The 19,688-nt window shown below is 39.0% G+C and overlaps 2 protein-coding genes and 1 long non-coding RNA gene across 4 annotated transcripts; 2 read left to right on the top strand and 1 right to left on the bottom strand.

Annotated features, from left to right (window-relative positions):
- The first annotated feature begins 2,584 nt into the window (after positions 1-2,584).
- Positions 2,585-6,594, top strand: LOC129214932 (uncharacterized). Its single transcript, XR_008579852.1, has 2 exons — positions 2,585-3,028; positions 4,280-6,594. It is a non-coding gene; the product is annotated as an uncharacterized LOC129214932 (long non-coding RNA).
- A 2,401-nt stretch (positions 6,595-8,995) lies between these two features.
- On the bottom strand, positions 8,996-11,802 carry TPRKB (TP53RK binding protein). Of its 2 annotated transcripts, none has more exons than XM_054847270.1 (5): positions 11,757-11,802; positions 11,263-11,500; positions 10,406-10,528; positions 9,937-10,113; positions 8,996-9,116 (listed from the first exon to the last, which is right to left on the bottom strand). In XM_054847270.1, the coding sequence occupies exons 2-5, from the start codon at positions 11,401-11,403 to the stop codon at positions 9,030-9,032; spliced, it is 528 nt and encodes a 175-aa protein (XP_054703245.1). In that variant the 5' UTR covers positions 11,404-11,500; positions 11,757-11,802; the 3' UTR covers positions 8,996-9,029. The 2 variants fall into 2 exon arrangements, with proteins under 2 accessions (XP_054703245.1, XP_054703235.1); XM_054847260.1 differs by having other exon boundaries at positions 11,645-11,766.
- A 33-nt stretch (positions 11,803-11,835) lies between these two features.
- Positions 11,836-18,090, top strand: ALG10 (ALG10 alpha-1,2-glucosyltransferase). The gene is made up of 3 exons (XM_054847247.1): positions 11,836-12,032; positions 12,364-12,561; positions 15,208-18,090. Exons 1-3 carry the CDS (start codon positions 11,868-11,870, stop codon positions 16,261-16,263), a joined length of 1,419 nt encoding a protein of 472 aa, XP_054703222.1. The 5' UTR covers positions 11,836-11,867; the 3' UTR covers positions 16,264-18,090.
- The last annotated feature ends 1,598 nt before the right edge of the window (positions 18,091-19,688 follow it).

Here is a 19,688-nt window from a genome sequence, read left to right as displayed (position 1 = left end):
CTCGGCAGCCGTGGTGGCGGCAGCCGGGGAAGGGAAGGGAAAGCTGCCTAGAGCGTCTCGGCAGTACTGAAGCACTTGGCTTCAGGGCCCTGCCGAGGTGCGGAGCCTCAGGGTGACGCCGGGCACAGCCGTGCAGGCTGTGGTGGAGGGCGCAGACGGACACCTTTTGTTTCCTCCACACCTTTGCTAGATATGATTGTCCTAATAACTTAACTAGCACCAAAAGGTGTATGTACCTGTTCCTAAGCTGACATATGGAATAGCAAGATTCCTGGATGTCAGTCCCAGCTGTTGATAGCTAATATGGGCTGACTGATAGAATGGTTTTAAAAGTAGACCCATGTTAGTAAGAAATGCCAGGAAAACACCACCCTTCCGCATTTCTTCTGCCATTTAATGCTGTGCAGTGCTAAGGGTTGTCTCCTAATACATGCATTGCCTCAGAAACTGCAGTCGAGTGATGTATTCTGTTCTAAGTATTACGGGATGACTAAATCACTGGACTAGAACGTAGCAGCTGAAAATGGCTAATCATGACCTGCAGACTTTCATATAGACAAAATATTTTGTAACGCTTTCTCTAGTTGGGCACTTATACTTTGGTATCTTTCATGGAGCCTTGAAAGCAGTACATGTGCAACTTGAGTATATAGCAAGGATCCTATGTATTGGCTAATGCGCACACGAAATGGCTGGGACAAACAGGCTACTAGGCTGAGTATCAACATGCTCACCTCCCACCTTTCTCCCCTCCTCATCAGCCCAGGAGTCCCTCCTGGCTGCCTGTGGTCAGTCATGTGGCGAAGCATCAGGCTTTGTTGCTCCTAGAACAGGCCAATCCTCATTATTACAGAGTTTCTGTCTTCCAGCTTTTTATCTCAGGATTTTATACCTGTTCTCTGTGGTGTTTTTCTCATGGGTCCTTGAATTACTGCTGTAACAATTTCAATTCTACATTTTTATTGTTTTTCTCTTGCATTGCTTTAGCCTATAGAATGTTTCACTAGTAGCTCAACAGCAATTTTTTTTCACTTAAGTTGAGCCACAGTCCATCGTTGTATTTACAAAACTGGGCCATGCACATTATAAAGGATAATTTTCCACAAAGAAAATTATGATAGAAGACTAAAAGTTAGGGGATCTCAAGAGTGTATTATATGACCAAAACCCAACAACCTCACACTTCTGAAATGAAGCTTGCACATACCTCCTTTTGCTTAGTTCAGTCAAAAAGTGAAAACATCAGTTAGAAACAGAAAACTAAAATGAAACTAATGGGGAAAGGGGCAAATAGGCTGTAAGTGCTACAGCTTTTAGGACTGAAGTAGGAAAAAAGTATAAAAAAACTAAAAACATACAGGAAAAATTAAGCGTACAGCTTTTATTGTGGCATCTACCACTCTGTATATGTTATTTCAGAAAACAGAATCCAAAAGTTGTAACTGCCTATATTCTCAGGATCAGGTCTGAAAAACTAGAAGTGATTCAAGTTAATAATTCTTTATCGGTCTGAATTTCTTCCTCCAAGTCATTGTAATATTTCTATTTTTCTGTATTTAATATATTACTAATAATGAAGAATTATATGACATCCACAGTAGCTCCACTAGTTCCAGTGAGAGAGTTTTACTCACACAGCCATTAGAAGTAAACAGCATGTGCACTTCTATTGAAATGCACACTGATGTACTAGTCTTGTAACAAGTTCACTTAAAGGAAATGGAGACTCAATCAGTTTCCGTAAAATGGTCAGTGTTGATCAAATTAAAATAGCTCTTTTTATAGATGTTATTTATGGAAAAGAGTTTAAAGACAGCTGAGAGTATGAGTAAACAAGTTCAGTCTTAATTTTCTGGAGTGTAAGTGATATTCCAAGACATATTTGGAAATTGCTAATTGTTTTACTAAAACTAAAGGAACCAATTTTATTTATATAAAACCATAAATGCTATGTGAAGAAAAGGCAAAAGCCTTTAGAAATGCACCAGAACTACAGGTTCAGATTTATCAGTAATTTTATGTGGCAATAAGCTTAAAGTAACGGTTAAATGAAGGAGAACTTTTTTTGGCAGTTTAAAGATGATGCAAGATGATGTTCACATTTTGTTTTGGGAAAGAAGGACTTTGGCCTGTTTTTCTAAACTATGAATTTATATTTGTATATTCATGAGCCCTACAAATAGTTGCTGGAACATTGGATTTATTACATTAAAGCCACCGTTAACCCAGCTAATCATGCAATGCCCAACTTTTGGGAGACCGTCTGCATTGGCACAGCCTCTTTTTAATTCATGGCTCTGGGTAGTCAGGGAATAACAGGATGTATGTGACTTTGTTACTAACGCTAAATGTCCAAATGCTTTATTTTGTGCTGATATGGTGCTTACTGAATATGATTGCATTATAAAAGTCAACAGATTATTAAAGAAGGCACCTACTTTTTCATTAAAAAAATTGGAATATTAGAGCACATCTAAGTCATGGTGGCTTGAAATTTCACTCCAGACAAGTTAAATAAAATTACAGTTATAGAAAGGAACTAAGTTTTATCCCAAAATAGCCTGTGATCTAATAGAAAGTAGTTCTAAGTTACAGCTCATCCTGCATTTTTCATCACCAGCACCCTCCATCTGTGCATTACTTGTGTTGCTATGATTTTGGCAACACTTTAGCAGCAAGCTACTGTTTATAAGAAGGGATCCCAGCAGCTAAAAGCAGCCAGTCGTTGGGATTACTCATCACTTGCCTTGTGAGCTGCTCCAGGGAATTTCTTGAAGAACTATGTCAAAATCAGCTTTAGAAAACCAGCAATTTGAGAACTTTGATTGACACATATCAAGCACTCCCAGATTAGCATTGGTCAAGTTGGTGAGCTTGGAAGAAAGATTCTTTTTGATGGTACGGAGTGAAGATTTTCCTCTTTTGTGCAAGGAAACAAGAGGATAAAAAAGGTCTTTTTCCTCTCTTCAAGAAGAAATCTGACGCATTGGGAACTCAATCACCAAGACGCCATGAATGTTTCCAGGAGGTAAGCTGCACATACTGCATTCCCCTCAGGTACGAACAGGATAACAAACTACTGACAGAATATTCCTCTTGTGGTCTTAGCATGATGCTGCCAGATGACCATGAACTGTGTTATTTGATTTGCAGTTACACAAGACAGAAGGTAGCCCTTGTCCTGATATGAATGTTAAATGTGTATTTATAATTCTACAATTACTTTCTGTAACGTCTCAGCTGCAGAACTTCTGTTTTATTGATGAATTCCCTTTTGCAGATTGCACTTCCTAGTCTTTTATTTTTAACAAATCAGTTTTGACAGCTCTCTTCCAAATGTGCATAAGTATATAAATATAATTTGTGTTTAAAAGCTCTTTACTTGTAAGCTGTATCTACGGTAACATTTTTGGTAACTCCTACTCTTCTGTGATAGAAACAGCAGGAACATGTATGAACCAGAGCTATAACACATCTAATACTTCTCAGACCCCTTCCTAAGCTAGATGAAAATCACAAGGTGATTGATCTTCTTTTGGCATTCTAGTTCAGATGGAATTGTGGACATTCAACATTTTTTTCTCTTAAAAAACCCCAACAAAACAACATCCTCACTGGGGCTTAGCAGACAATTTTCAGTGGAGGTAACAATAACTGGAGGTCATTTACCAGAGGCTGACACTTCTACTTTCAAACCATTTGGGAAAGGTGGCAAAGCGATGTAAAATGTTACTCCAGAGAATCCTGCAGATACTTTCTGTGTACTTTCTCCTCACTGGTATCTTTGGCTGATGAATAGCTTGACACAGACTGCTAAGGGAAGTCCCCTCTGAAAAGCAGAGATAGAAGCACATTATCGGAGCAGGATGGGAAGCTCATGTAGCACATGCTGTGCTTATTCCCACAGATTAAAGCTTTGGAAACTGGTAATTTTTTTTTTTTAAACCCTGCCACTTCCATAATATTGCAAAATGAAAGGTTATGTTTTTTCTCATACAACCAATCTGTATCAGCAGTGAAGAGTAAGAGCACTGTGCGTCCTCTAATAAGCCCATACCCAGTCTCTCTGCCTGTCAGTGGGAGAGAAATACCAAATGGCTGGTAAATGTTTTGCATTCCCAATTATGGAAATTACTTTATTAGCCCCATACAGTATGAAGAGCTCTTCCCAAATCTAGTCAATGATACAATGCACACTCCGGACTTCATTATAAACATCATTGAACTGTTAATAAGAAAGAATCATTTTTAATCTTAATGTTGCTTTTTGTTATGGCAGGATACATTCTCTCCGTGCTCACAGACAGAAAACCAATGGGAACAAAAGTGAGAATTGGCACAGCACTTCTGGGTTCAAGCACCAGCATGCAGATGATCTTGCTACAGTCCATACCCTTTATACAGTGATTGTCATGATCCTCCTAATGGCAATTTGGGGAGCCTGGTCAAGAAAGGATTCATCCTCATAGCAGCAATGTGTGTTCTTTGTCAGATATTTAAAGGATTATTTGTGTCAGTTATCCATACCCAGAAGGTACAAAAAATGGTTCCAGCATATTACAGTTTACTTGAAACTGCTTTAACTATTGCTACTTGTGGAACTGAACCTGTGAAGCAATCTAATAGGCAATGTACAGAATGTGACTTTGTGAATAACATATAACTGTTTGCACTGTAAACATGTTTATATTACCCTTTGCATGTATGTAAAACTTACTTTAAGCACAGTATGCTAGCAAGAAGAGTTCAACTAATGTATTTATTGGTCAATGTTTTATATACCCACCCCAGCTTTCTAGTTTTGATCTTAAGTTGTCCAGTCTCTACCTCTGCTAAGACTACCTGTCCTCATCCATGGTAAAATATATACTATAAACAGGCAAGTAATCTGCCATGTCACAGCAATGTAGGGAAGAAAAAACCAATAAAGCCAGCTATCCTGCAGGCAAAAGAAGAGCTCTGAACAAGTCAAATTCTGATCTCAGTTGCTGAAGAGAGTTTATATGGGGTTTGCATCTGCATATTTTTAACTTATGGTAATACCATTGAGAAAGTCTGGCCCCTTCTTCTTGACATCCACCCCTTAGATATTTATAAGCATTGCTGAGATGCCCTCTCAGTCTTCTCTTCTCCAGACTAAACAGACCCAGCTCTCTCAGCCTTTCCTCATCAGAGAGATGCTCCAGTCCTCTCATCATCCTTGTAGCCCTCCGCTGGACTCTCTCCAGTAGTTCCTCATCTTTCTTGAACTGGGGAGCCCACACATGTGCCAGCTCTCAACAGGTGGACATGGGTGCTGGAATCTGTCTTCCTGTAGCCATGCAGCACTCTGCCAGTGTTACCCTACTCAGACAAACACCGTTGTTAAGGAACCACCTCATCACACTTTATCATGGGATCATCACTGATCCCCTTTATAAATCCTGCAGGGATAATCCTGCCTCTGAAGCAATGGAGATCCAAATAAGGTGTTGGAAATGCTTCACCTTCCTCTCTTTCACCTTACAATAGAGGAGATGAGGTATGAAAGTTCAGAGGAGACAGCAGTAGAACATTAAGTGCTTTGAACACATCCAAATGTCCATCTTGATTGACAAAATTATCTATTTTCTTGAAGAACATGTACTGGTATCTGGGAGTTTCAGCTACCACCAGAAAAAAGGGCGGGCAGACAAAGCACAGCACAACACACTTGATGAGCCAGCATGAAGTAAGGAAGGAGAACCTTTCACAAACTCCTTATAGAAAATGTTGGTTCATGATTACACTGACTTAATGTATCATCAAATAATATTTTAAGCTATAAAATATATCTGGACTGGCCTGCATGCCTCAACTAATATATTAAGCTATGAAATTTAACATACAAGGTCTCTTCCAAACCATCCTATCATTCCATGATACATTTTTTCCTCAAACTTTTGCCTTAGTGCAAAGCAGTAATGGTTGATTGACAGTTAAATTATAGATCCAAATTTATTTAGTGCGTTCAGAAACCCAAGTGTAACTTTTCAGGGTCAACAAAATCTACATTTATTACCAGTTTTTGTAAATAAATTGTTGAATTCAGTTAGATAATGCACCTAGGACTAGAGGAACACTGTGCTCTTGCAGGGCAGTGGCAAAATCTCTCCTTGCCAACAGACTCAAATCATCTGCCTGGCTGAATGATGCTATGGAGGCTACAGCTCCCAAAATCATTTCCAGTAAATCCACCCATGAAAACAGCATATTCAGGTCTCACAGTAAATTACAATTTCATAATTTAACTCATATCAACAGTAACAAACTATTCAGTGTTTCTACACCAGTGAAATAGACTGACAAGTATTAGAAACTGGAAACTCAAGTTTGGAACGTGTGTATCAATTGTTATGCAGTGATCTTTGTATTAATATTTCTTTTATATTAAACAGACCAGAGTGATGTTTTAACCATGTTCAAAAAAGGCTGTGGTTTAAGCTGTCTGCTCTTATTTTAAGCTATCAAAAACAATGTCAGCAGTTCGGCCAGCCAACCTGATGATATACTCCATGTACCAAATGGACTGTCAGAAAAGGAAAACAAGTCTTTTATTTTCCGTGGTCATTCTCACATTGTTGTTATGCACATTTTATTTCAAAAGACTCAAGCCCTTCCAAGCTCCATCTTTTACTACTGCCTCTGTCCCCTTTAGAGAGGACAATACATTCTATAAAACCATCTTTAAATCAAGAAATCAGCACAGCCACTTCTCCTGAATCATTTCTTTTGATAAACTTTGCCATTCCCTTGGTACTTGGCAAGTATTGGCTAGATCCTACAAAACAGGGCTGTAAGGGACCTCAAACTAGGTCTTAAAAGATCTCCAGCTACAACAGTTCAGAGGAAGGGTATGAGCCCAGATGTCATAATAATGCTTCTACCACAGGGCTATGTGGTGATTCACATGAGAAGTTGACTCTGTTCCAAAATGCATAAACAAAGAATCTCCTGACTTGAAGATTAATCTCTATACCTCAAGTAAGTGTCTCAACTCCTCAGTCAGGCAGTTTGTCTCTATATATTAACAAATATTTAGTTAGATCTCCAAAGCAGAGCTGATCCAACGTGGCAGATGCAGGACAGCATAGTCTGTGAACCTTACAGGCACTAGGAAGCCCTGCACCCTAACGCTGTAAGGAAAACAAGTCCAGTCAGTCACAAAAACTTACATACCTAAGGATTTTGCTAACATACATTTGGATGCCTACAGAGTTAAAAAGTTGCAAGGCTGGATTTAGGGGAAGCAAATTTTTTGCTTCAAATACCTAAATCCTTTCACAGTGATAAACCATTTCTTGAGTCACCATCGACAGTTCTGCATTCAGGCCATGATCTGTTTTTTCTTTGGAAAAAGCCCAATTATTTCCAATGATATCACCAGGGACCATTTCCACCCTTGAAAAAGAGGCTTGTTTAAATGTGGAATTGAGAGTTAAAGACTAAGCCTTTGTTTTTTAAAATCTTGGCTTTAAGAAATTAATTACTACAATAGTTATTTTTTCTCTCATGTAGTTTGAAGTAATGGAGAGTAGCAGCCTGTCTTTAACACACCTGAAGTGTGGTATATTGCCATTGATTTGGTTGGTCAGAAAAGGACAATATTTGTATGGCTTTGTTTTAATCAAGGGAAGAAAAATTAACCAAAAGTGCAAAACAGAAGCTAGGAATCTCTATATTAAATACAGAAACACAGACAATACTAGGTCTGTATGTCAGTTTGCTGTTTACTGTAGTGGATAACATTTCAACTCTTACCTCAAACTTGCCTTTCCATCCAAATATATTTTGTTTTCCCAAACACTATGTGTAAGAATCTGGGGCACACTCTTCCAAATATCTTGTTAGTACACAGATCATAATACCTCAGAGAATGTTAGGGAAAAAAACAAAAATGCAGAGAGCTACACAGTTTTATACACATCCCAGAAAAACAATACAGTGTAACAATAACAAGCAGTATGGATTTCTACCTAATTAGGTCAGTAAGTTTTCTTAAACAGGATGCCAGCATGTGATTAAATGATACTCGTGCAGTGCTTTTGGACTTGGTGACTATAGGAAATCAATACTCTTTCTAGTTCCTTTGAGGGCCTTTCCTAACACTGGCTCAACAAAACAAAAGGAGTTCAATGATCCTTTCAGAATGCTACGTAACTTATACCGACAATTTAAGTGTATAAATCTATGGTGAATTCTGCATCTGGAACCAGGCCCTAGGAAGTCAGCATCACCACATATAATCCAGCGTTATAAAGCAAAACCACCTCTCATTATCCTTTAGCACCAACACTAAAGTACCACAGCAACACAGCAGTACCTCAGCAGTATGCTGCATCTGATGATATCAGAATGTCAGGTGCTAACACATCATCTGTACCAAATTTATTCATTGTTCTACACATCTCTGATGCCCTTGCTCCACACTGCCCCCACCCCTGGCTGCCACGGTGCCCCTCCTGCCCCTTCCGGTTCCCAAAGGCTGGGCAGCGGCTCCATCCCATCAGCAGAAAGAGGGAGGTGCTGCTGATAGTTTATGGAAACTTTCCTTTTTCTAGTCCATCAGCAATACCTCGTGCCATAGAGACACCTTTTCCAGCACTAGTATTGTTGAAAGGATATCATCCATCAGGGAAGGGCTAATAAAAGTTATTTCCAATGTTTGAATCCTATCTGGGACTAGCAAAACATTTGATGAAAGAGAAGAGTATTTCCAAGCCTTCTATTTATGAACAACTTAGATACTGGCAAAAGTGATTTTTTTCTTATTAAGCAAATAGACAGAAATGCCAATGGCAAATTCTGCTTTGCACGGCAGAATTGCCCTCTGTGCTTAGAACACAGCTCAGATTACCCCCATTTCCAAGCTTGCTCATTATGGTTAAAGCTCAGATGTCACTGAACTACTCAGTATTACACCACTTTCTCTGAAACACAGGATGAATAAAGTGTTTTTACATCTTAAAAAGCCATCTTTTTCCTTTAAAAAAATATTTATTTCCACATTTTCATAAAACATCTTTTGTTGACATTCTGCAAACAATACTATCCAATAAGGTGCCGATTTTTTCTTCCTGCGGAGTAACTTTGTACATCTGCAGAAAAAAAGAACAAGAAAAACATAAAAAATGTATAAGGAAGAAAAAAATTGATCACGTATCTTCTAAAAATACATACATAAGGAAAGACTTCCCCCTATTCCCCACTTTCTACACTGGAAATTCTTGTTGTGACTGCAAGACAAAATTGGGACTGAGGAACCAGGCAAGACAGGAAGGAAAGCTAAGAAACTGAATGAGAGCAGCACTTTTAGCTCCACACATTCTATGCTATGATTTGTTCAATTTTATTCATGTCTCCCATCATTACTTTGACGGACACAATCAAGATGATTTAAGTTATCTGAGTTTTATCAAGTGAAACACATATGCTTCAAGATACCTATCTAGCATATGGTAATCTGTTAAGAGCACACACGCCCTAACACAGCTCCTAGCGGCTAATCAACACATTTTTATTTTAGCCGCCCATGCTGGGACTATTTATGTGCTTAAGATTATGAAACTGTTCAGGACTGAAAATTTATTTTTAATTAAATGGATATTTGCCCGAGAAAACAAGAAGCAGAAGTGCCTAAATGGTAGGCAGCAATCTGGAATTTATTTTTATGTTCCAACTTCCTGACAATGTTAAGAATTTGAAGACTTTAAATTTGTGATGTCAGGGTGTGACAACTAGAACTTTTTTCAAGTAAAAAAATTATAAGAAAGAAATAATAAAGGTTCACTTAAAACAAGCTTCCAGTTGTGCTAAAGAAACACAGACCCTAAGTTAATTATGCCCATTGATATTTAATCAGACAACTAAATACACTATTCCTTTTCTCTACACCAGTCGTCTCTTTTGGCTACATACCTTTTTAACTTTGGCAGTGTCTGTTAGTTGGGGGAGTTCATCTAGAGAAACCTGTTGGCCTTCTACCTGAGATGCTATATCTTCCAGATTTACATTTTTTTCTCTGTCCACAACCAGAACAATGAGTACTGCTGTGTCACCATCTGAAATGCCAAACTTTTTAAATGCATCTGAAATCTAAGAAAAGATGAAAAATATCAAAATATTATGAGTCACTTTCTCACTACATATAAACAACCTTTTCAGTTACTGGGTCAAATAAACCAAGACTATAAATTGACATATGTTTTAGATGAATGGAATTCTGACAAGTTAAAAGAGATAACAGCACATTAGGGTTATTAAAAATAACAGTAACTTCTATTAGTAGCCAGGTTAACAGTTAAGCGAATGCGTATATTTAGTTTGGCTACATGGATCTTAGCAAGCTTCTCTGGCAAAAAAACCACATTTGTTCAGTAAATCTTACATTGTTGTTTGGTGAGAGGCTGAAAATAATTTCTGCATAGAGGGTTCTAGTCTTCATTTTACCTATCTTGTGTAGATGAACTGCTTTGTTGGCCGCCACAAGAATCTGAAAAGGATCTACAATCTGCAAAACACAATAGAAGTAGTTAAACAGAAATTTAACACACTATTTTGAACTCTGAAAAAAACCTGATCACTTAATTTTGATAGCCAAAGTCTGCAATCATACAAGTGAGCAAAACAGTATTCTGGTAGTTATTTTAGCAATTCTTGCTCTTCCAAAGTCAATGTGATTATTTCCTGTGTGGGGTAATACTTGACATAAAAAGAAAGACTACGCTCTCTCAATCAGGTTACTGAACTCTTGAAAAAAAGAATCACATTAGTAAATCTTCTGTCAATAAATTGCCAGATTAGATTCTTTTTTTTCCCCTTCCCTAACTACTACTTTGCTAATTCTAACAAAAAAAAAAAAAAGAAACTAGTTATGGGTTTAAATGAGAACAAAAGGTCCAAATAGTAGATTTTGACAGCATTAAGCAATTAGTACTAAATTTTACAGATGGAAGAAGATTTAAATAGCTCCACCAAGCAGGATGTGAAGTGAATCAAGACGAAAATTGTTTTGGCCAATCCTGCCAAGGCTCTTTCTTCTACAGAGATGACCGTTTACGCTGTACGACACTGTAATGAAATCAAAGGAGGAGCATTTACGCAGAGAAAGCGAAGTATATAGCAACTCGTGTGACGGTGATTACAAGCACAGGTCGTTTTTCACAGAGTTCCCAGAGGAGGATTTCCACACTGCCTTCCAAACCGTAACACAGTACGAACAGCACAACACAAGCACTGACTCACCATTGCAGGGTTTATTAACGCTCCTTCGATGGATCCTTCCATGGCCTTTTTTCTGAGGGCAGCGGCATTTTTCACGCGGTTGAAGAGGAGGAGCGTCACGCTGCAGTCGGGGAACAGCTCCAGCCGATGTGTTAAATCCATCTCGGCACCGACGGCGCAGAGCGGCCCCGCAGCGCTCAGCAGCAGCAGCCGCGTTTGCCGGAGTAACGATTACACAGAACCGCACCCACTCTCGTCTCTTGCGTATAGAACACAATTTTATTAACACGCAATCATTCATATATGGTTTTCAACGCTTCCTAGAGGGGAAACCCCACGCGTGTGGGCTCCGCGGTCGGAGGCAGGCCGCGATCCCGCCGGCCCGGCCCGCCGCTCTCCTCACCCCTTCCCGCTCGGCGGCGGCCGCGCCGAAGGGAGCCTCCGTCCGCGCCTGGCTCTTCCTGCCCGCCCTCCCCAGCCCGGCCTGGTCGCCGCCGTATCCCTCAACCCCTCACCACCGCCCGGCCAGCGCCTCCGCCGCGGCCCCGCGCCGCCAGGCCCCTCCTCCCCGCGCCCAGCCCTCCCCGGAAGGGCGGCCCCTTCCCGGCCAGCGCGGCAGCGGCAGCATGGAGCGGTCAGAGGCCTACGGCTTCTCCGCCGTTATGAGCGGCGCCTTCCTGCTGTCGTGCCTGCTCTTCGCGGCGATCAACCGCCGCCAGCGCGGGCCCTATATGGACGAGGTCTTCCACGTCCCCCAGGCGCAGGCCTACTGCCATGGCCGCTTCCTCCAGGTGCTGCGCGGCAGCCGTCCCGGCTCGGGTTTTCCAGTCAGGATCGATGATTTCTATAAACATACCGTGGGCGCTTGGAAAAGGGAATCATTGGTGGTCATTGTTGCCCAGAACGCTGGTTTCTGCTTTCTGTTACTTGGTGGTGCAGTGGCGTGCCAGGCAGGAGTCAAAGTGTTCAAAAATTGCCACCTAATAATGCCAGAAATTCGCTAAACATCCAAGCTAACAAAATGGGACGTGGGTGGGGATAGTATATTGTACCCGTCCCGTGTCTCTGGTCCCTTGTTTGTGTGGTAGCAGCTCCGTAACCCCATTTTTCTCCGTTTTCCAGTGGGACCCCATGATCACCACGCTGCCGGGCTTGTACCTGGTGTCGGTGGGAGTAGTGAAGCCCGCGGCGTGGCTCTTCGGGTGGACGGGCAGCGTGGTGTGCTCTGCGGGAATGCTCAGGTTTATTAACCTGCTTTTCAGTGCTGGGAACTTCTATTTACTGTATTTACTTCTGTCCAAGATCCATCAGAAGAATAAGGTATGGTCAAAGAATAATTTTGTGTGCTCATACAAGTTACTTTGATGGCTCTGCATATGTTCGCTTCACTACATGTGAGCTGTCCTCGATTTTATATAACTGCAGGTATTGCTACCAGTTTGGCCAAGGAGACATGTTCCTTTAATTTCTTTTAATATCTTTTTTCTCTCTCAGGGTGCAATCCTCTCTAAAAATTTATGCATAACTAGAAGTAGTCTCATTAAAATAAAAGTTCAAGTTAGTACGCATATAGACTTACAATCCAAAGGTCTGAATGCTCATCTAGTTGGAATTGCTTAAGACTCTCCACAAACCAAGCGAATCTTGAGTGAAGCCCTGTGAGCTGCATTTAAACTAAAATGTGTTCTTTAGAAAGATACCAGGTTTGATGTCAATATTTAGAACCAGGGAATAATTCTAGTTGGAAAGAACCGGAGAATGATTCAGATTGGAACGGACCTTAGGAGGTCCACCTCCAGCTCAGACCAGGCCAGCTCTGAAATCCAACCACGTTGCTCAGGGTTGGGGCCTGGAAAACTCTGCAAGGATGGAGAGAGACTGCACAGCCTCTCAGGGCAACCTGCTTCATGCCTGACTGGCCTTACAGTGAAGAAGGTTTTTTTTACATCCAGTCTGACCCTCTCATTTCAGTTTATGACTTGTCTCTTGTCCTCCCACTGTGTACCACTTTGAGGAGCCTGGCTCCCTTTACCTGTTGACATCCTCAGGTATTGGTAGGCTGCTGTTCAGTCCCCCCAAGCCATCTATTTTCCAGGCTGAACAAGACCAGCTCCCTCAGCCTTTACTCTCAGGGCAGGTGCTTCAGCCCTCACCTGTCTTGGTGGCCCTCTGCCATTGCTCCAGTTTACTGATGCCTTTTTTGTATCACAGCGCACAAAATTGGACGTGGTATTCTAGGTGCAGCCTAACCAATAGAATGAAGAAGATAGTAATTTCCCTTGATCTGCTGCTACGCTGTTGTTAGCGCAGCCCTGGAAGCTGTTGCTGTTCCTTAGTGCCAGGGCATGCTGCTGGCTCATGTTCACCTTGCTATGTGCCAAGACCCCGGGTCCCTTCCACAGAGCAGCAGCTCCTCAGATCCTCCTGTAGCGGAGTGCCCAGCCTGTATCGTAGTGGGGATTTCTTCATTTCCATGTGCAGCCATTTGCATTTGTCCCTGTTGAATTCCATAATATTTCTTTTGCCCCGTTCCTCCAGCCTGTCTAGGTCACTCGGAATGGCAACTCTGCTCTTCAGCATATTGCCTGGTCCCCCCAGTTTATTGTCATCTGCAGACTTGATGAGATTGTATTCTCGCTGCCTTTAAGTCATCAATAAAGATGTTAAACAGGACAGGTCCCAGTGTAGATCCCTGCAATACTCTGATTGTTACACTCACCTTTGGATGGAGTGTGACCAGTAAACCATCCAGCTGGTTTTTACCTGTCTAGCTGTCCACCCATCCAGACCATAACAGTTCAACTTGTGTACAAGAATATTGTATGTTTAAAGTGGTGGAGCATCCATTGCTGCAGTAGGTAAATTGTTCCAGTGGTTAATGGCCTATTAAAAATATTTCACCTTAATGAGGTTCTTTAGTTTCACTTTTTAACCATAAGAACATTTTTTCCTGCTTGCTGATAACTGAAGGATTCCTTTGCTATAAAGAAAATTTATTCTGATGTATTTTCTTACAGGAGACTCTTCATGTTTAAGCACATGATAAGACTATACAGAATTGGGTCAAATTCAATACATTGTTGCCACTTCCAGAACATTTTTAATGTTATGCTTGGAGGTGGAAATATAAATGTAAGAAAACAAAAGGTTTCATCACAGTAGTCTAAGCATTAGAAAATGTATTGTTGGCACTTCTTTGAACTCAGCATTTTCTCTATTCCTCATTTCTGTAAGGTGGTGACTGTTTCACCCCACGCTACATTGTTCAGAAACATTTTTTAATGTTGTGAATTGCAATGCATCATGTAGTGAGTGGGATAATGGGGAGGAGTTTTTAACTGCATGGTCTCCTACCTTCTTTAAAGTTTCTTTTCTACTTCATGAATTATAATGAAGATAAACAATAAAAGCTGCACCAAAGATTAGAAACTTGGAACTGGCTGCCCTATGGACTGGCTTCAAAAGAGGTAGTAGTATAAGCATAGAATGATGTGTTCTGCTGTCTTACAAATAAATAGAATGCGATGGTGAGATTGCAGGGGCATAAAACATTTAGGGTTTTTTTTTCTTTTCTTTTGCCCATTAGTGCAGCTCTTTTATCCTAGGTATGGGAGCAGTTATACTCCCACAGTAATTTTAATGTCACAAATATGTGAATACCTGACGTATGAAAGAAGTTGGTGTATTTTTGTTGCCATATTTTTAACTCAGCTGTGATAACGTTCCATACTTTCATTTGTCTTTTAACATTGTATAGTCCGACACTCTGTATTAACATAGCAGGAGGTTAACAAAAATATAGCGTGCATGCTTATGCAGTAATGGAACCAAAGAGCATAAGAGATGTTACATTGTGTTAATGGAATTCTCAAGAATGATACTCTTTATTTGTTGGTTTGTTGTTTTTTTAATTTTATTTTATTTTTATTGGACATTGCTAACCACATTTTTCTGCTTCTTCTCTAGGCTGTGTCTGGTTTCCAGAGAATCTTGTCTACATTAACTCTTGCAATGTTTCCCACCCTTTATTTTTTTACATTCCTTTATTATACGGACCCAGGATCGGTATTTTTTACTCTCTTTGCCTATTTAATGTGCCTTTATGGTAACCATAAAACTTCAGCTCTCCTTGGATTTTGTGGCTTCATGTTTCGTCAGACAAATATTGTGTGGACAGTTTTTTGTGCTGGAAATATTGTTGCAGAGAAGCTAAATGAAGCCTGGAAGACAGAGTTACAGAAAAAGAAAGATGAAAAGATTTCTTCCAGGAAAGGATCATTTTCAGATTTGATCAGAATATTGCAGTTTCTTATTAAATATCTCATATCACCTAAAAACTTAGTTATGCTTACTGCTTTAACTTGGCCGTATATCGTATTAGTAACTGTGTTCTTTGGTTTTGTCTTCATCAATGGTGGAATAGTTGTTGGTGACAGAAGTAGCCATGAAGCCTGTTTGCACTTTCCTCAGCTTTTCTATTTTCTGTCCTTTACTGTATTTTTTTCATTCCCTCATTTACTGACACCTACTAAAATCAGGAAATTCCTTCTTTCATTACGAAAGCACCCTGTGCAGTACAGCTTAATCACTGTCATATCTTTATTCCTGATCTGGAAATTTACATATGTTCATAAGTATTTACTAGCAGATAACAGACATTATACGTTCTATGTGTGGAGAAAAGTCTTCCAAAGACATGAGCTTGTAAAATATGTATTAGTTCCAGTCTATATATTTGCTGGCTGGAGTTTTGCTGATACACTAAAATCAAAGTCGATATTCTGGATCTTAATGTATTTTGTATGTTTATTAGCAGTCACAGTTCCTCAAAAATTGCTAGAATTTCGTTACTTTATTTTGCCATTCTTAATATATAGGCTCAATATTCCATTTCCATCTCTATATAGACAACTTCTGGAGCTGGCTTTTTATATTGTTGTGAATGCAGTAAGTTTTTATCTTTTTCTAAACAGAACATTCCAATGGCCAAATAGTGAGGAAATCCAAAGGTTTATGTGGTGACTTTTTTTTTTTTTTTTTGATACTTTCATACACTTAGGAAAACCCTGTTCTGTTTCAGGACTGTGGACTCTGGAATGAAGCAATATGTTTTGCACTATGTAAGGACTTTTTTCCCCAGTTGGAATGGGAGAAGTAAGCTGCTTGCTTATTTCTTGGAACTGAATGTGAGATCTGATTTGTTGTAATGTGAAGATATTCCATATACTGAATTTACGAGTTCCTGAAATTAAGAAATTCAATATGAGTACACCTTTCTGTAATTAATGTGAAATAAGGGAGATGTTTACAGTCATTTTTCATTATAATAAAATATTATATAATATGCCCTTGAAGGTGCGACAGCTTATGTTTCAGAAGTTTCTCTTTAAAACAAAGTATTTAAGTGTTTAACCTTTTTGTTACCTCTGGGTGCATATGTACTCCTTGGATCAGGCCACTTCCATCTGGGTTTGCTAGTGGTCAACCTATGAACCACTGCTGAAGTATAATGTTTTCAAAACCTCCTACATCCCACTGAATTTTCATGATTTTTTTGTCAATAAATGCTTACATTAGTTTTGCAAACAGAATGTAGGTTCTTAAATCATTAGAGCATTTTGAAAATTTTATTTCAAACTGATATTTAGAAAATATAGTGGATGCTATGTGCATGTACCTTCTTGGGGGGAATAAATGTTATTGTACAACGAAAGATAAATTACAGTTGATAATGTGACCTATTAGAAAGGGAGTAATTTATGTACGTCAGACTGAAATGTGTCGTTACACAGTGGAATGCAGTCTAATGAATGCCCTTTGAAATAATCAGGCTTTTATGTCCTGAGGTTTTGCGTTCACAGGTTTGTATTGAAGTAGAATGTGAGTGCACTCCCAGGTTGAACTGAGTGTTTCTAAGATCTTTGATGTGTAATCTTAAAGAAATACTAATGGCATTACTGAATTGTTCTTTTAAATGTTTTTCATATATATACAAATCTAATGGAACTAGGGAGTATGTATTTTGTTTTACAAAGGTAAAATGCAATGTGTATATATATGTATTTTTTTAAAAAGCATCTAGTGCATTATCATCAGAATAAAAGAAGGCTGTAATAGTTGCTGTCAGTAAATGACTTTAATTAGACTCAAAAATATTTGATCACTGAAAGTTAACTATTAAGCAGTTTTATAACTATAACTAAATTATGTGGTGGTGGGGATCCAAAACTTCACATACTGTGCAGCATCTTTAAGTTCATTCTTATGCTGTAATGAAAATACTGCAGCCAAATCTGTGCAAACATACCATATCATTGCCACTCCGGTCCCTCTCAAATGGAATTGTTTCTCAAAAGGTCAGTACTGTGGAGTTATTACTCACAGCGGTACTGTTATTTTTTTTCCTTTTACAGTATGCAGATCGATGTCCTGGCTCTGATCCCTTCCCTGTACTAACACTATGAAGAGTGTGGTTAACTCAGATTCACCTGTTGAATGTTTTTGCCACCTTATTTCTTCTAAGGAAACCTTAAAGCCACTCTTCAATGCGTAGGCTTATTTGTATTGAATTTAAGACATTTGCGAGGTCACTGTTTGCTTCTTGGCCTGTTGCCAGTATGGTAATTTGTTGATAATGTGTGTATGATATGGAAAACTGTTTTCAATCACTCCCTGTTTACTTATACATAAGTTGAAGGGGCAAGAAAAACCCAAAATGGGTTGCTTTTCAAGAATCCAATGTGGCCAGGATGACAAATTTGGGGCGGGGGGGGGGGAGTCTTGCATGCCTTCTGCTTCCAATTTTGTTTTTGTATACCATGCCAGTAAAAATGTAAACAAGGTAAAGAGCATATGTCTAGTACAACTTCATTTGTGTCCTCAAATTTTAGTACTGAGTTGAAAATGGTAACATGGGAAGGGGGAGGGGCTCTGGCTAGAATTCTGAATTGTCTTCCAGATCTGGGTTTTTTTCCTGGCTTTCTGTAGAGGAGGAGGTATTCATTTGCTTGACAAGATGCAAAAATTCCTGTGCTTACAAAGTCCACAGGCATTTTGTTTTGTCCACTGTGTCTATGATACTGGTATCTGAATGCCTTCAATTGTCAACACTTAGAAAACAGTGTTCATGCTTCCTACTTACTCTTAACAGAGATAGCAGCCATGTTTCAGGTGAAAAGAACCGAGTTTAAATACATACAATTTTAATGCATTTCATTTGTAAAGAAAAGCGAATGCAAAAATTCCCCCAAAATTTAGAGCACAATACCTTCTAATGAGCTCCACATCACAGGACACTAGAAAAATTACATGTAGAGCGATGTCTGCAAACTGTTGGGCTTTTTTAAACCAATATTATAAGGTGGCGTAATATTTTTATCACAGGATTTATCAGTATACTTATATTTTTTTTAATTTAAGAGTACAATTATTCTCAATGTATTTTGGTAATTTAAAAGCAGGCTGAGTTAATATAAGTTTAATTTAAAGAGGAGTGTCCATGAATTACTAAAACATGAAAGGATAATTTATTTTTAGAGTAAAGCTATGTTTTCACTTTTGCAGGTAATATTCAATGTTAGTCTGATTCAGTCTCAGAAATCAAGATGGTTGTATTTATATCATAATTAGTCATAAAGAAAGGTCTCCAAATTCCATCAACACCTCTTAGAAATTTGACAAATATCAGTAGCAGTGGCATTGTTTAAATCTAGATGTAAGAATTAGTTAAACATACTTTATAATCTTGGAGCAAGTATCTTTTGGAAATTGATTTTAGCATTTTGCTCCTGAAGTATTTCTGTTGTAGTTGTTCGTAGTTTATTAGCTATTAGCCTTAAAAAGACGTGCAGAAAGGACTGTTTGGCCTGGTTTATGTTGCCAAGGTCTTCTAGTTTCAGTAGAATCATACTTGCTTACTTTAGGTTAATTCCTCAGCAGGTATCAGTTGGCAATGAAATTACTTACAACAGCATTAAACCGATAATTTATTGTAAATGTTATTAATCAGCTACCATTTAGAAAAAAATCAAACTAATCTGTTGAAATGTCCAAGATGAACACAAAAATAGCGTAGGTAACTTTTTTATAATCGCTGTTTAAAAATAAAGGCTCATGTTCAGTTTTCTCAGAGAGAAAGATGATGATAGTTTTTTAATAACTGTCAGAATAATAAAAATAGAGACCTGAACAGCCACAGCATGGCTGAATTGTTTTGAGGTAGGGAAAAAAAAAAAAGACAAATAACTGAACACATTGGGCCTTTCAGTTAAAACTAGATTGTTATTTGGGAAGATAGGAAGTTTGTTTGATAATCTTATATGCTGTGAACTGTATTTTCTGTTAATTTGTGAGCATTACGTATTTCATTCCTTTTAAGTTCTTTGACAACACATGTTCATGTACAAAATTAGCATGAATTTTACACCATAAGCAATATGTGCATGCTG

Source organism: Grus americana, chromosome 1 (genome assembly GCF_028858705.1).
Source record: "Grus americana isolate bGruAme1 chromosome 1, bGruAme1.mat, whole genome shotgun sequence".
Lineage (NCBI taxonomy): Eukaryota > Metazoa > Chordata > Aves > Gruiformes > Gruidae > Grus > Grus americana.
Note: the sequence above shows the minus strand (reverse complement) of the source record. Positions and strands in the feature narration are given on the sequence as shown.